We start from the raw sequence: 17,245 nt of genomic DNA, 5'->3' as shown, positions 1-17,245 counted from the left end.
GCCTGACTCTTACTGTCTGACTGAGACAGGCTGGCTATGAATGCTCACTGGTAGATGGGTTTCAGTCTGTTCTTGTTGGGTGGCTCAGTGTCTGACTTTTGTAATTAATCCAGTAGTGGCAGTGATGGAGGCCTTATGCTTTCGGAAGTACCACAGTGATGGGGGCCTTAGTGTATAATCATTAATCATTGGCTTCAAAAAATATCACTTAGAATGTCACCAAATTACAAAATGCTGAGCAGATTAAGAGACTTTCCCAAAACCTCATGAGTTACCATTTAAGATAAAAGGAACTGATGGTGATGATTCACAGCACTTCTTTATCTGTAGATGTCTCCACTTACTTCACATAAGCAGGTAAATTTAATGATTCACAGAAAGGGAAACTCAAAGGGGACATACAAAGCACTTATGCCAGAAGATGCTATATAATAAAGCTATATGCATTAAACCACTTCATTCCATGTGAAAAATCAAGCGCTCTGTTTAGAAAATAAAACTGTGCTTCTGCTGCATTGTCTGGGAAGCTTCCCCTTGCAATTCAGCTCATCCCAACAGGGGCCTGGCTCTGGACTCAAAATGAATTGTTGCACTCCAGTCACAGAGCTTGTTGCAGGCTCAGCCTTTACCTCAGAGGCCTGGGGAAATGCATCTGTACAAATCCCCCTGTGAATTCAGAACTGGCATGATTCTGAAGTAAGCCTACTGGAAAGGATGGCCATGAGGCCTGCAGAGGGCATGATTCTGAGACAACTAAGTGCTAAGCTGAAGTAGAGGGAAAAACAGCTTTCCAGTCAACAGAATATTTTAACATGGCTAAAATAATGTTATCTTCCCCAGTCTTGTTCTCCGAACGCATAACCCATTTTACAACAACAAAATTTAGCCTGAGGAAAAGAAATACAGTATGGAAAACCAGTATGAACCGGTTGAATATTTAATATTATATGCAACTTATAAGTTTATAAATATGATTTATATGTTTCAAGCAACCTTTATAATAAGCTGTATAACCAGCCCTTCCTACAGTATCAGCAAACAGATAGCTATTTTTTATGCAGAAGATATATAAAGTATGTGGCATATACAGCAGTAGAAACAATACATATGGTGCTTTATTCTGAACTACATATGCTGGGCATATTTCTGTGTGGAAGGTGTTCTGTGTGGAGGAAGAGATGGTATGGCAGTAGCTGGGTGAAGAACCCCTTAGTCATCCTTTTCACTGAATGCTGGTGGCCCATCACCCAGGCGGGGTGAAGGGGAAATAGGGATCTCTGTCAAATGATAGCCAAATGAGAGAGGACACATGCAAGGCTGCTTTCCATTCCCCGCATTGCTGGCTTACTAGAACACGTGACTGCCTCTCTATCCAGCAGAGTAGTTCTCTGACCTACAAGAAAGAGAAACTCTATCTCAAGTAGGGCGTTTCTGAAGGAGCTCTTCTGCTAAATGGCCCCTCCACTGTAACTCACTGCTGCACCTTCTCAAGGCCAATGGATTAGCAAGAATGAAAATTGAGACTATTGGCTCCCAGACAAATAGCACAGGACAGGAACAGGGCGTGTATCTTAGACAGGGTTTCCTCTCTTCTTTCAGTGAGTCATGAAAGATTCATTTCTGAGGTGAGCTTTGAGTTTTAAAGATAATTTAGCATGAGGAAAGTAACTGGTGCAATTTCACCTCCCTTTCTCTGTGTAAGTGACTCTAGAGAGACACCAGGCGTTCACTTGAACTATCATGTTTGCCTAAAAATTGTCACCTCCTTTGTCGATGTATTAGCTCCAAAAATCATACATGATCACTTCAGTAATACAAACATTTAAAATCCCAGTTTGTGCTGCCACCCTAGCAGAGCTACTGCAGAATGGGCTTCAAGTGTGCTGTGTTCCTTGTGTGCCTGTACTGTGTTCAGCACCATCACTTTCTCATTCCATGAGTGGGAATTCTTTCCTTTCAGACATAAGCTGAGCCAAAGTAACAAGAAAGAGGAACAACTCAGTGAAGGTACTGGACAAGACAGAAGTGGATGCAAGAAAGCACCCCAGGGGATTAACCCATATCACACCATCAGCTATAATCTACATGAAGATAGGTGGTAGGCTTTGAATCTTCTCACATCCTTCCTGCTAGTTCCAGATCAATATAACAAAAAACTGCTGGACATATTTTGTCCTGCAAAATTGACGTAGATAGCTGTGGTAATACTCTGACTGTAGAGGTCTCCTTTGGCTCAGGCAGGGTGTGCCCCTTCCTGAATCTACATAAAGACAGTAGTGAGACATTTTGAGGGATGCCATGTATACTTGTTGCCACTAGACCCAATTATATACTTAGGCTTGCTCCCATATGGTGTTCTTCCCTCAGGAGGATACTTCTCTTTTGTGATACTCTTGTCAGAGCTCTGGCCACAACCATGAAGTCCAGCCTTTTCTTTCCCCAATAAACACACCAATACCTATCTGAATGCTGCAGAATTCAGGCATAATATCCTCACCCTTGCATTAGTCCCCTTAGCTTGGGTGACAGAGTGGAGTTGTAGTGGTGTTAGAGACCCCAATTACAGCTGAAGGTAATTATCTTGGCCCAGATGTTGTAGCAGACAGGTATTAAATTGCCCTCCTGTACTCCCCCTGTAATGGCTAGGGGGTTGTTAGGTGTGGGCTCACTGAAACCAGTATGACCTAAGCAGGTCAGGAAGCGATCCATCCCCAAAGCAGGAAAGGAGAGGAGGAATAGCACAGAACCATCTCATTTTTCAACAGTCTAAATACACACTCCCTGTTTTCTTGTAAAATCAGGATAATAACGTTCTTTTGAGGGTTGCTAGCAGAAAATGATTATTGCAAAACTAGGATGGGTCTCTGAGCACCACTGCTAGGATGACACCTATAGTTATCCAGCCTTCATAGTAATGAGTCAGTCTTTCATGCTCTATTGCACACATGTTCTCTTGTCTGCTATAGACATAAACATTTGTAATACTGCCCAAGTCATAAAATCACAGACTGCTTTTCTTTTTTCTGCAAAATTCATCTAGGGGAGCCATGGAGAGGAGGTAATGCATATGCATTAACAATAAAGAGCAAGAGGGATCCAACTGTAACACATGCTTGTTTTCCTGCTCCATTATACCCACAGCTCCACGAAATACAGTCAAACCCTTTGCCCATCCACAGTTTGCTCTCCTCTCCCCTCCTTCCTCAACAACACAACACACCTCGCTCCTCACATGGATACTAGTCACAACTTGGTCAAACAAATCAGGGCCTTCCAGTGATTTCACTGGGCAGTAGATCTAAAATTCAGTATGTGGTCTTCTAGGGCCGCAGAGGGAGACTGTTGGCTGTGAGGGTACCCGTGAGCACAGCAGCTGGTTAGCCCCTATGCCTTCCTGATTACCAGTTGCCTCACAGGCAGCCTGCAGAGACTGTGCAAGCCTGACAGTCAGGAGCACACTGGCAGGCTGGGCATGCCTAAGCACACACACAGGGCCTTTGGGTGCTGTAGGCTGCAGTCTGGCTCAGTCTGAGGCCATGCTTACAGATATACCTTTTCTGTGTGAGATGAATCCGGTCTTGCTGGTAGAGTGGAAGCTGCCATTAGCAGGCAACACAGATACACGCTCTTTTTTCTCCACAGGCTCATTATTTCCCCAGAGCTTTGTGAGAACATAAGTGGCTCACATGCCAGCTATGCTCAACAGAGCCACCTCTGAAACGCTCCTGCCCCTGCACAGACAGTTCTATGAGGACGCTATCTGAAGCAACTCAGCTACTATGGCACAGACAGGCTTATATCATTGTACCTTGTACTCCCCTCCACCGCCTGCCTGTTTCTCAGTCCCACTCTCTGGGGAAAGCCATGCTTACGTTTCACTCATTTTTCAGAAATCTTTCATAGGAATTACTGTTTGCTTCAATGTGAAAACACTACCAAGCTTCCTATTCTGTTCACATAATGGCTTACTCCATTCAGGAGCAAGAAGTAGCTTTCCAAAGGCACAAACAGGAGTGAGGTGCCCAAGTCTTTTCAAACATTAGAGGGAGTTGGTCTCTTTACATTTAAATCCCCACTGACTACCCTAGGAGCTAGTGTAGAGGTCAACTGGAGATGACCGAAGGATAGCCTTTAACATGCAGGGTACTGAACTGTTAGATTCTCCTGTTCCACAACGATTTGCACAGTGGGAATCTGAGAGTAGATGACATTTACTTACAGAGATGATATGTCCTTTCAAACCATGTGCTGAGTCTGCACACTCAATAACAGCACTTAGCTGTGGATAGCCCACCCCCGTCTTAATCCGAGTGGTACACACAGAACCTAGACAAGAGAATGAGAGGAAAAAACATAGCCCATTAGGCTGACAGAAAAGATACAGCTTGTTTTCTTTTTCTTGTGGAAAAAATGTGTTTCTAACCGTATTATTTTTTTCCCTCAAGAAGTCTCTATTGCCAATGCTGGCTTCTCACGGATAAAAGGAACACATAGGAACTTGAGTTTTGAAATGCTATCACACCACTTCATGGGAGCTGTAACTGAGCTGACTAATATCCCCCCTTTCTTCTGCAGGGCCACAATTCCCAGTTTAGGTCTCATCAGTAAGGCTTCCTGGTGAGGGAATCACTGCATCTTGAGAAAGCAAATCTGACTGAGGTGCCTGAAGGGAAGGGGGACAAAAGGACCAGAGTCACAACCTGTTGAGACTCAGCAGCAGCATTTAATACCTGAATATTTCTTTCAATAAATATCTCTATCTCTTTTCTACATACGTTTTTAAAAACAATTCTTGGGGAAAACCTGTGCTTTTATTTTATTTTTTGTGGCAATTTTCCACAAGGGAGAGAAACACATCTTTTGCCTAATACTTAAAGGAGAAATATTTGGTTGATTGCAAAAGTTGGGAATATAAGCAAATCAGCACACAGCATTTAAAAAATGAGATAAGTAATCATAAGAAAGCTGTATAGTGTATTATTACAGAAAATATACTAATTATATCTGACTATTAAACTATAGTATTTATACACATACATGGTGCATGTATATATGTATATATAAAAATAAAGGTATATACATAAATATAAAAAACCCACTTCAATTATAGTTCAACATGGTAACATGGCTATAGATCTTTTGGAATATCTTCTCTATTTTTCTCCTCAAATTAAGAGTCAAAATGAGAAGTGCTTTTTGCCAGGCCAGGTCTTATAACAATTTCAAAACAGATTCTAAACCAAATGCAGTAAAATCTGGATCCCTTCACCCAGCTGATATCCAGGTATACTCAAGCTCCCAGTAAAGTAAAAGTTTCCAAAGAACTTTTAAATAACTGACAAGGTGAAAATACTGAGAAATATTTCTGCAAAGTAGGAAGAAAAACAGTTTTGAAATAATCTCCACAGTGTATGTACTTATATATGCAATGCTTTATAATAAATCACTGTTATTTTCCACAGGATGGACCATTATCTGGTAAAGAGCCTCAAGACCTCACCTTCTGTGAGGAACATTTGTTACTTGCAGTTTTGGGTGGTCAACTTGTACAGATCTGTTCATGAAGATCTCCGGGGAGGGCTATACAGCATTTACTCCTAACTATTTCCACTTTGAGGCTACAAACGATAATAATTTTTCTTTTATATCTGAACTTGCCTGTGACAATTGCACCACAACATCTCTGTTGTTTATTTTTCATATATTTTGCAGTATTTATTGTTGATTGCTGTCTTCCTGGGCACAACTGCAGCCTTTATTACATCATTTGCCCTGCTCAAATTATCCATTAATGGACCATAACTATTTGGCATTGTAGAGCAAACAATCTGCCTGCACTGTATTGGCTGATCACAGCTGTACTGTCAGTGGCACTTGTGTTAGCCAGTTTAAAATCTAGCCCATGTATGGTGACCCCAGCTGCAGTCTAAGAAAATCACAAGAGGAAGGAGCACATGAAGAAATGCACAAGGAAAGGAAAGAAAAAAGGGAAGACAGTATGTCAGTATATGCCAGACAACAATATTAGGGAAGGTGGGAAATACACTGTAAGAAGTTTAGGGTCCTCCCATTTATCCATGAGAATGTTACAGTGATAGGTAACATATAAGTGCATTAATGTAAGTTTTAGCTCCCAGGCAACAGTAACAGGTAGAGGCAATGTTATCCATACTTCACAATTAATTAATCCCATTTCATCTTTGAAGACATTGACAAGATGGGCAACCTCAGCTTAACAGAGCACAAATCATAAAGCTATTTAGAAACCTATTGTTCCTCAATATAAGCGGATACCTGGACACAGTTATCTTTTGAGCTTTAGCTGAGATGACTCAGCCCCTTTTCAACAGGTTAGAAAAAGTGCTCCTAAACACAACACCTATTATCAGTGATAATGTCAGCAACTCAGGCAACTCAGTGCTTCCAATAATAGGCATCTTCACTGCCAGAAGATGCAATATGTAACACTATGCAGTATGAAACACTAGCACCCTGCCCATGTATTTCTTAAATATACTGTGTGCAAGGGCACTGTTACTTTATTGACCTGAGTGGGTCTAGGCATCCTAACGGGCAAGCAAACAGCATTATACACTGGTTCCACCTGAACAACTCCTCCACCGTTACCATAAGTCACCTTTATTTGACTGGATTTGACTTACCTGGTCCAATACCCACTTTAATAATATCTGCTCCAGAAAGAATAAGTTCTTCTACCATCTCTCCTGTCACCACATTGCCTGCCTAGACAGAAGGAACAATATCACGTATACGGGAGATTTCAAGACTACTGCATTAAAGACTAACAATGATAATGTAGCGTTTTATCCAGAGCTTTTACAAGTTGAACTATATGGAGTCAGGAAGAACATAGTTCACCATATTGTTCGTTGTGCATGCCACAGAGATTAAACGAATCATACAGGTACATTCTCAAGTCAAACAAATTTCATGATTGGTCCAGTAAACCCTGATCCTTAAGATCCCATCAGGATATCTGCTTTGTCTTCCATCCCCCTAATCCTCACCCAGAGGCTCTCAACCACATCATCCCTAACCGTAAGGGCTATACAGTCAAACTTCTCCCTTACATGCAGTGCAACTCCTCCACTCTCCTGCCCTGCCTATCCCTCCTGAACAGTTTATAGCCCTCCATCCCATTTGCCTACCTCACTTTGTGGGAAGATGTTCAGATCTTATTCAAAACCCTGGCAAATCTCTTTTTCCTTTAGGATTTAGTATTTTGAGTACTGAAAGAGTAAGGAAGGTACTATTCTTGTCGTTTTGTACGTTGGTGCCAAAATTGCTATGTACATTCCAACTATGTAAATAAGGGCATTTAAACCATATACATTCATTTGGTTGTGGTGATGCCAGAGGTGAAAGAAAGGGGCTTGGTTCCCTCTGCATGAACTTTGCAGAGACGTAGAGAGCATGCTGTTTATGATGATGTCTTCTTCTTGGAAAGTCCTGAACTCTTTTGTGTTCTTTACCATATTATATAAAGAACATATAATAGGTACAGTGCTGACAGCTAAGTGCTGCTTCCTTTCTGTTCAGTGGTAATTTATTATACTAAGTGTTGTATACTCCAAGGTGGGGTGATGGCGAGCATGCTGCTTACAACATTAAGAAAGCAGTTTACAACTGAAAGGCAGATGACTACTTGTGCAGTATGACACACAGCACATTACAACTTGGTGAAACACTGGAGTACATGCCACAGATTCATAAACAGGAATGAACGGGTATTAAAGAGAGTGGCTCCATGAGATTTGGGATCAAATATGTATTTAACTTAAACAGCAGTGTCTTCTTATTAGCAGAGCATAGCAGGTTGTCAAACTGTCTCTTCAGAAATGCTAACCAGACGTTTAATGTTAAGTTACTGCTAGAGAATGTTGGAACTGCATATGTTGATTCAAAATTCTCATCCTAGCAGGGAAAAGCACTTATGTCCCCAGCATACATTTTTTCCTGGAATGCATGTACACACATCAGTGGTTTCTGTCTTTCTGAATCTGCAGATACTTAACAAATTTTCAGGGAAGACGTGGAGCTCAACATAGCAGACTTCAACCTGCTGATGACAGGCTCACTTCTTTTAGGTACCTTTTGCAGACCTCAGAAAGCACAAAAAAAACCCACTACGAGAGAGGCACAGCTATCGGTATGTGAAGAGATCCTAGTATCACAGCTGAAGAGCAGAGAAAGCTGTTTTCTCACATCCAGCTGAACTCTAGTTCCACTGAAACCAATGCTTGCTTTATCATTGATGCCTGTAGGACAGCTGAATAGAGACAAAAGGGCTGTTGAAAGCCCCACCTGTAAGGTAAAGCCAGAATACTTCAACCAACAAAATGTCTGAAAAGGTTAATATAGAAAGACTGAGACTATAGTGATGAAACCCCCTTAAAATTAACTAAGAATATAAAGCAAGTAAAGTAATCAGAACTTGTACAAGGAAGCCACTACAGACAATACATTTTGTAGTGTATTTGGGCAGGCAAGTAGTCAGGGAACACACTAATTGGTGGGAGTATTGTATTAGTGAAAACCATGCTCCATGCTCATCTTAATGATGAGCCCATGTACCAATGCATTTCTAATCAGCTGCAGAACTGGCTTTCTTGAAAGAGATAGAGCCCAGTAATTACCTTACTGCTAATCTAGCTTTGCTACCCCGGCAGTAAAATAACAGAATCAGTAACAACTGAAAGTTAGGTAAACTACCATGCTTTCAGTGCTGTCCGTTCTTAGGGGCTACAACAAATTACCCTGGCTGTGGGCCTGGCCGTACACACTCAGGGCAACATTCAGCTGTACCATCGCTCAGTCTGAGGTTTCAAGTGAGCGTCACCCTGGCTCATTCCAGCACTATCCAGGATAACTGAACTGTGGGTCAGACCTGAGGGAAATCCTGGCCTCAGAAAAGTCAAAGGGAGTTTCACTACCGATTTTAATGGGCTCAAGATTTCACCTAACAGGATTATAAAGGCTACAGCTTCTCTGACAGAGATACAAAATTAGTGAACACAGTAGGGCAGTGCCTCTGAATTTCAGTCAGGCATTTGATACTGTGCCTCATAAAAGCCTACTATAAATATCGACTCACACTGACTAAGACAGGAACACTGCTGCACTGATTGAAAGCTGCTGGCAAATGGCAATGGATCAAGCTGGGGAGAAGTGTCTGTGACAACAGTTCTCAAACTTTCTTCTTGTATCCTAGAGGAAAGCACAGTCTGTGCCTCCACACTATCAGGAATACTGCCAAAGGACACTTCCCACCCACCAAAGCAAGGGGTGCTTTACCGTAAGATGGAGAGATGATGCCCTTTGCGAGGCTGAGCCATACCAGGTGGGTGTTTGCACTCAGTATTGTGACTGACCCAAGACAGCCTCGGCAGCATCGCTGTCTCCTACCCTGGGATCCCAGCTGGCCCCTGCTCTGAGATCCCAGCCCTGGTGGACATGCCAAGACTGGATTGACTCTGCTGCTTTTTCCGGACATAAACTGGGAGCAGTCTGCATGGCCTTCTCTGACTGAATTCTGCCTCCACTAAGGCCCTGAGAAGTCCTGCTACTGACTCCAAGGGGAGCAACAGTTTCTGGCTCCCGCTGTTTCTCTCTGCTCCTGCTTTGCAATTCCGCTTGCCTCCCTCTCTGATCCACATATTGTGGGTGCTACTGCATCTGCAAGTGTGCTCCTGCCCCAGCCTTTTCCTTCCTGCCATGCTCCCTGCTCCCCCCCCCCAGGGTTTCTTCTGTATAATGAACAAAGAACACTACGAAAAGAAAAATTCAGGATAAAAACTTGGCAAAGCTTGCTGGCAAAGATATCTTAGCTTCCTAAACAGACTTCCAGTGAAATGGAAGAACCCTAACATCTACAATTACACTAATAAATAAGGACTATGCTTACTGTAATATAAAGGCTCTGACCCTCCATCATGAATGTCAACTGAAGTTTTGCTTTACACTTCAGCAAGCAGGCACAACCCAAGCACATGATGCTGTGCTACAGCAAAACACCCCACTGGACCATTAATCTTGATTCTGGGGGGCAGTGCTGCATTTGTGAGACACTTGGGAGACTTGAATACTGCTTCTTCCTCCATCCTCAATCTAATGAGTGACTTAAGGCAAGTCATGTTGTACCTTTATGCCCCTGTCTGTCTTCCCTAGCCTTTGTGCTCCACGGAGAAATTGATCTTCTTTGTAAACTAGTATGAAAGGCAGGAGTGAAAAGAGCTTGTGTCAGAGCCAGACAGAAGAAAATAAGGTAATGTGATTATAAAAGCAAGTATTTAAAAAGTCAAAAACATGTATTTGAAAGGTTGTTACTGCACTGGAGTATCAGCTACAGAGAGTACTACGTTAATCACAGATGCTTTGCACATCACCTTTCAGCCTCAGAGCTGAACCCATTACATGGCCTCTGGGAACATACATTCCATGAGACCCGGGGTTGGGTTACTGTTATGTACTGAACTGCAGCTGACTGTGGAATGAATGGTCACGCTGAGGAAAGCAAACAAGACAGCCTGCAAGGTCCTGGAGATCACTTTCAGCTATGAGAAAGCTTCTTTATTTTTATACCTTCTACTTAACTGCTAACCCTTTTGTTTGAAAGCCACGATAGCAGAGAGCATACTGCAGGCATAGCACAGAGACATCAAAGCAGACAGAACAGGCAGCAGCAGGACATGTCTTCCAGAGCATCATAAAAAGGACCCTAGATGAGCTTCTGCATTTCAGCCAGGAATAGCTTCAAAAGGCTATTTTGGCACAGAGTGTAAAGTAAACTCATTTGGAAGTGGGCTACAGGTGTGTGTCCCTAGTTGAATCAGAGACTCAGGGACTGCACAGACTCTGGAGGCTTTGGAAAACAGAAGGTTTTTGAACACCCCAAGTTTGTTAGCGTGTTTTTAGGAATGGAAATTATCCCTGTGCAGGAGATGAAAAACATGAACCATACTAAACCATGTTCAGAGAAAGGAGCTACAATCAGAGAAGGCAACTGAACATGTCAGGGCTGTATATGTGCTCAAGCAGGTGGTGATGTCAGGACAATAAGACTTGAAGTAACAATAACCTTAGTCACAAAGCAGAGAAACTAAGCAAGTAGCTTAAGAGATGTGGGAGGTGGATGAGACTGGCTTAAGGACCTTGGACTAAAATCTGGGCTTGATACCTGACTTTGACATTGACCTCCTGTGCCTTCCGGGCAATTCATCCTGGTTGAGCTCCCTCCTCAGTCAGCAAAGTCAGCAGTCTGTGGGGAGGTGGAGGAGGGGATGACACACAATTTTCTTTCCACTCCTGATAGGGAAGATTTTTTTTTTTTAACTATCTGGTTTAAGCTCCCTCCCACAACTCTTCAAGCCAAAGAGACTGAAGTAATCACGTCACTAGGGACAATACTTCAGATCCAAAGCAAGGAACACCTCCTTCCCTCACTGCAGTGATCATGGAGCAGGAAGCTCAAAAAACCCACATCTATCATTTCATGCTTCCAAAAGCCCTCCCCAAAGCCATGGGAAATATGGCCATACCAAAAAGGTTCCCACATCTGCTGGGAGCTGTTGAAGGATGCCTATTCATTAGCCTATGGTTACTCATAACCCCACAGGCATTCCAGCCCACTTCCATTTTCCAATGCCATCATCATTCAGAGGCAAGAACACTGCCTTCCTCTGACATGGGAGGAAGGAATGTAGTCTCCCCTGAGCTGCTTGAACATGCAGTTCCCTATTGAACCAAGTCAGAGTGTACATTTATGACCATTTTTATTTCACATTTACTGTACATGTGTGAAGCTTTGTGTCTGGCATGAAAAAGTGAGAAAGTGTTGCCTAAACACATGATTTTTTGCTGCACTGGCTTGAAGAAAGGCTGGTAGCCTCCTTAAGAATCTGCTGCTTATGTGAGAATTTCTGCTATTCTCATGGAAACAAATTCAGACCCATTTCTTCAAGGGCCCTGGGAAACAAGCAGGAGCAGTAGGGCTCTGCTGCAAGGAGTCCTGTACTGATGCAAACACGCTACTCTTAGTGCAGAAGGGCTGGAGAAGCATGGTATTAGTGCTCTAGAGAAGGGATAGTAACATCACAGAAGGTGCAGGAAAAGCCCCAGCATTGACTGTTTTGCTCCCTGATGACCCTGTTCACAACTGCACAACACCCCTATGATTCTTATCATAGACAAGGATTAGTCTACATTCGGCTGTCTTCATAGTGATCTAATAGATGGAAACAGCCATTGGCCTCAATTGGCCAGAAACGTCAGCACATTCCCCCAGCAAACCTTCAGCTTGGAATCACCAAAATAAATGTACACACTTTATGATTAGAGGTCACATCTGGTGTGGGAAGGAGGATGTGAGTAGGAAAAAAACTGGATGCACCCAGCCTGCCATGCCAACACCAAAGTGCTGTATCAGAGCACACATTGAACATTCCCACAGAAATTATCAGCAATGGAAGACTGACAATCCCAACACGTTATTAAACAGTCGCCATTTGGCTCAGAGTCAGCATCTTGCTGAACTGAAAGGGTAGATGATTAGGGCTGCCCTCAATATTCTCAGAAGGGTATCTGTCCCCATGTATTTGTCTAGAAGACAAGAAGTTTGAGTCAGACTTTTCTTTCCTTCTTTCTTTCCTTTTTTTACATGAGGACTCAGAAATTGATGGAGCTACCACAGACCTTCTGATGCCTACCAACCAAACTTTGGGCCCTGTTCCTGGACAGAATTCCCACACCCCCCCTCTACCCTTTCAACACACTTACCATAATGGTGTGATGTGGGAACAGGGCACGGACAGACTTCACAAACTTCACAAAGTGCTCTGAATAGCCGTTTGCCACATCTAGGCAGATGTATCTGATAGGTGGAATGGCCTCTAGAATACTTGTTAACTTGTCCAAATCAGCTTTTCCACTACCTGAGCTTGCTGCTACGTGCTAGAAAGACAGGGAGAACAAAAGGGAGCAGTAGTTTGTAAAAACTGGGATGAATACACATGTTGTATGTCCTTTTCTGCATCGTCTCAGGAGGACTTGTGCTGGAAACTAGTAAAAATCATACTGTATAATATGAAATAAATACCTTCCCGGGAATATCAATCTGTCACTTCTGTTTTGTTTAAAGGCTCTAAAATAAAGCAAAATTAGCATTTTATGAGCTCTTCATTCACAAGTGGTTTCTCACAGGCAAATAAAATCACCTGAGAAGGATGAAGGCTTAGCCATACTCATATTAACACAAACACAGAAGAAGCCCTAACTTGGTGTATTTCCAGGAAGGCAGAGTGGCAAAATATGAGGCACTGTCAGAGAGTGGAATCTGGGCCTTTAAGTTCATCAAACACTCCGTTGATCTACAGAATCATAGAATAGTCAAGTTTGGAAGGGACCTCTGGAGATTGTGTAGTCCAACCCCCTTGCTTAAGCGGGGTCAGCTACCATTGAAAACAATCAGATTTCCTCCTTTGTCTTCCTCTGAGTTCTTTCCAATAGAAAAACAGTTTCCACAGCTGTTGGCCCACAAAACCTCTGTAGAGATCCAAGGTCACAGAGCAAGTCAGTATTTATAGTAGCATAAAAGCAACGCTGATGAACCTGAGTGATAGGCTGGCTTTCGGACAATACTGTTATCAATAGTCTTTATAATATAATTCTAAAATATGCCACAGGTAAAGATACAATACAGCTGTGTGGTATTCTTTTGTATACAGAAAAAGTTTCAAAACTACACTGAACTCTGAGGAGGAGGGGAAGCAGCCAGGCACGCTCTTATACTGCCTTTCTGGTGTAGGGGTCTGCCAGAAGAACACAGAAATCTGGATATGAAAAAGTCGGAACTTAAGTCAATGTTTAAATTTACTAAATGGTGTTTCCCTGTAATGGTTCAGGCTAGGACCCTGTGAACAAGTGGGGCAGCACAGCTGCTAGTAGCACAGTGTGAGCTCTAGTGCAAGGAGGTAAATGAAGGACACATGCTCTCACAACTTTCAATGCTCATCCCTGCTTGGGCCCAGCACCTGGGCCCCTCCAGCCCACAGGCTCTGCGTCCGCTTGCACACCTGATAGCAAAGACTGCCTAGCATGAGGATGTGCAGGGCCAGCTTGTGGTTGGGTTACTGAAGGCTATTAGCATTTATGGTCTTGGGCTTCTCTCTCACCAGCACTACCACAGCCCCCAAGAGCAACAGAAGCACAGCCGTTGGACCTATTCCCAAGTATTTTCTTCTTCGTTATTCAGGATACTTCTCTGTTTCCATTCCAGGCATATATAAAGTTTGCTTTTTTGCATCTTAATACAAGCACTTTCATAATGGACTCACATAGCTATTCTTTTTAAACCAGGACAAGCCACTTCCCTTGATGCATTTAAGAACAGCAAATATCTTCATTCCCCAAACCCTCACTTGACAACAGTACTCCCAAGAGACTCCAGTGTATGTGAGTTCAGAACAAAGCAATAAACCATAATAATTTACAGTACGAAAATGTACCTCAAGGCATTCTGGGTGATTGGCAGCAAACAGTTTCCATTCTTCCAGAGAATAATGCTTGTGAATTGCAGTGAACATTGCATGCTAGCAAAAATAAGAAAACTGATATTAATGTCCAAGTTAGTCATCTTTCCCTCAGCTGCAGAATAACAAGATATCAGAAATTCCCATTTTAAGTATAGGCTCATCCTGCTTGAAAGAGACAGTAACAGCAAGTAACAGACCAGGCAACTCCAAAAGGCTCTTCAAAAGTAACTTAGTGTACTTAGCCTACCTTTCAGGATCAGGTTTCTGATGTGTTTCATGAAGTTATAATCAATATTTTGAATATGTAAGCGCTGCAAGAAATTAAGGTAAGCCTTGAGGCCAGAGGCTAATTAACTAGTGACTTCTGACTGCTGCAGCTTTATCCAGTAACCTACACTTTCAAAACTGTTGTCAGCTAATAATTTTTTTCTGGAAGGGAGCACAATAGAGACCTCAAAACTAAGCTCTAGAAGCTCTACCTGAAACTGAGCTACACCCAAGATGGAAGCTTCCCAGTAAGCATCTCCACTGAAACTATCTTATATCTGAAGCTCCGTCTCTGATAACTGTATTGCATAAAAGCACAGCTGCTTTGCAGTGAAATCACACCTTCTTGTTCTGGAGTTTTTAACTCATTCCCCCCTGTTCTCCAACAAACATGGCTAAAGATTAACAAAGGCTGGTCACTGTCATCCAGTGGCTTCCCAGTTGTTGCAGAAATGAGAATCAAGACTTACTTTTGCCATAACCACGGCCATTTCAAATGTCCCCACAGTGTCCATGTTTGCTACTATAATGGGAATTCCTGTGTATGTTTGCTTGGAGTTGCGGAAGGTGAAGGTGCGCGTGAGGTCGACCTGCAATGAATAGACAGACACACATTGTTTTAAGTAATTGATTCCAATCTAACAAGAGTTTTGCCACTGACTTCAGATACAGCAGGTCTGGACCCTGCTTCTTAATTTTCCTCATATTTCCCATTCTTCCTCCTTTCATTCCACTATTACCTAATTTATTTATTTTGTAACAACTTCTGCCTTCCAAATAAGAAAGAAAATATAAAAGTAAAATAATGTTTTCTGTGTTAAAGAAAGTTCTTGCTGAAGAAACAGAGAATCAAAATTTTAAAAAAGGAACAAGTCAGAAGGGGTTAGGAAGGAAAGAAAGGACAATGAGGACTGTAGCTTAGTTGACTCCACAGAAGTCAGAACCGGAACTCCCTCTGTCTCCAAGGCATAGAGGGCTTTGTCCCAATCTTTAATGTAAATGACAGTATAATAAAGCAAGCTCTTACTTTTGGCTATGGTACCAGCACTCTTGTCATACAATATGAACAATCACACCCTGGCTTATTAAACCATGAGGCTGCTAGTTTCTAAATTAATTTCCTAGAACTGTGTCAGCCCTCATCTTCAAAGTTATTTATTCTTCAGCATCCTCAAATGATCATGGTAACATCAGGCATTTTGTTCCTTACATTTACAAGAGGTAATATCAAATTTAGATCAGTTCCCACTGGTCTACTTAGCATCTTTCAAAAGGGGAAAAAAAACCCTCTAAGAAATGTACAACTGTAAGATACTAGGTTAGTCTCTTTAGTAACAGTGAAAATGAATGCTCTTTCATATTTTTCATTACTCCTCACTTCAGCTTTAATCCAGGAACACTCAGAGACCTGACCTGAACTGAAATCTGTCACCAGAAAGGAAGCAATATAAAAAATTTAGGACTTCGATTATTTATTTACAACATATTTTGAGCGCTGTCATATTGCCGGCTACATTCTGATTGATTAATATGGTAAGAGGTTTACTACTGATCTATACAAGAGAAAGAACTTGGTGCCTCGGTGTTACATTATGAAACAAGTTCTCATTTTTGTATAAGCTCATAAAGGAAGGGTCACTTTGGTGAACAAGCTAAGATACATCTTAATGGAGACTCACCCTTCTTCCCATTTACTATCAAGAAGGCCTAATTCTCCACCCATCACTGATGACATAACATTCTTATGGAATTTCAGCTGCAGCTAACATGAGAAAATAGTATGAAGAAGATAGGTATGAAGTAAGTATGAAAATTCAATGTATTTTACTCCCTTCTAATGCAATTTATTAACTAGAACCAAGGAAAAAAAGACACAGTACCACACAACCAGTTCTACACAGACAATAGTACCAGAACCACTGTTTTACAGTTTTATGGAGGAAAAACATCTCTTTCAAACAAACTTAAGAAAGTAGAGAAGAAAAGTATGATTACAAAAAAGACTGACGCAAGATGCAAAGCTATGCAGGGAACACAAGGCCGATACTCTTTCAGCAATTCTCACCTCCACTTACTGCAACTTCTCATATATGACTTCCTTTAGCCAGCCAGACAGACAGATCTCATGCAATTATCCACACAACTGATAATACTGTAACTGCAGGCATTTATGAAGGATAATTGCAGGGCTTCCCCTAATGAGGCTTTTGTTCTATAAGAACGGGAGAAATGGCACACTGGGTTGGAGATGTTTATGTGGTGTCCTAGTTTTCCAAACAGCCAGTACCAGATGTGTGGGAAGGGATGTGGTGGGTTGACCCTGGCTGGACACCAGGTGCCCACCAAAGCCGCTCTTATCACTGCCCCCCTCAGCTGGACAGGGGAGAGAAAATACAATGAAAGGCTCATGGGTCGAGGTAAGGACAGAG

The 17,245-nt window shown here is 42.2% G+C and overlaps 1 protein-coding gene across 2 annotated transcripts in view; it reads right to left on the bottom strand.

Moving 5' to 3' along the window:
- Positions 1-17,245, bottom strand: part of GMPR (guanosine monophosphate reductase) — a 44,593-nt gene that overhangs the window by 22,896 nt on the left and 4,452 nt on the right. For both annotated transcript variants that reach the window (XM_075052107.1, XM_075052106.1), the window contains exons 2-6: positions 15,287-15,406; positions 14,523-14,606; positions 12,796-12,969; positions 6,663-6,744; positions 4,220-4,326 (exon numbers count right to left, since the gene is read on the bottom strand). In XM_075052107.1, the coding sequence (XP_074908208.1) occupies positions 4,220-4,326; positions 6,663-6,744; positions 12,796-12,969; positions 14,523-14,606; positions 15,287-15,406 (567 nt within the window). The remainder of the gene's footprint in view (positions 1-4,219; positions 4,327-6,662; positions 6,745-12,795; positions 12,970-14,522; positions 14,607-15,286; positions 15,407-17,245) is intronic.

Source organism: Buteo buteo, chromosome 20 (assembly GCF_964188355.1).
Source record: "Buteo buteo chromosome 20, bButBut1.hap1.1, whole genome shotgun sequence".
Taxonomy (NCBI): domain Eukaryota; kingdom Metazoa; phylum Chordata; class Aves; order Accipitriformes; family Accipitridae; genus Buteo; species Buteo buteo.
Note: the sequence above shows the minus strand (reverse complement) of the source record. Positions and strands in the feature narration are given on the sequence as shown.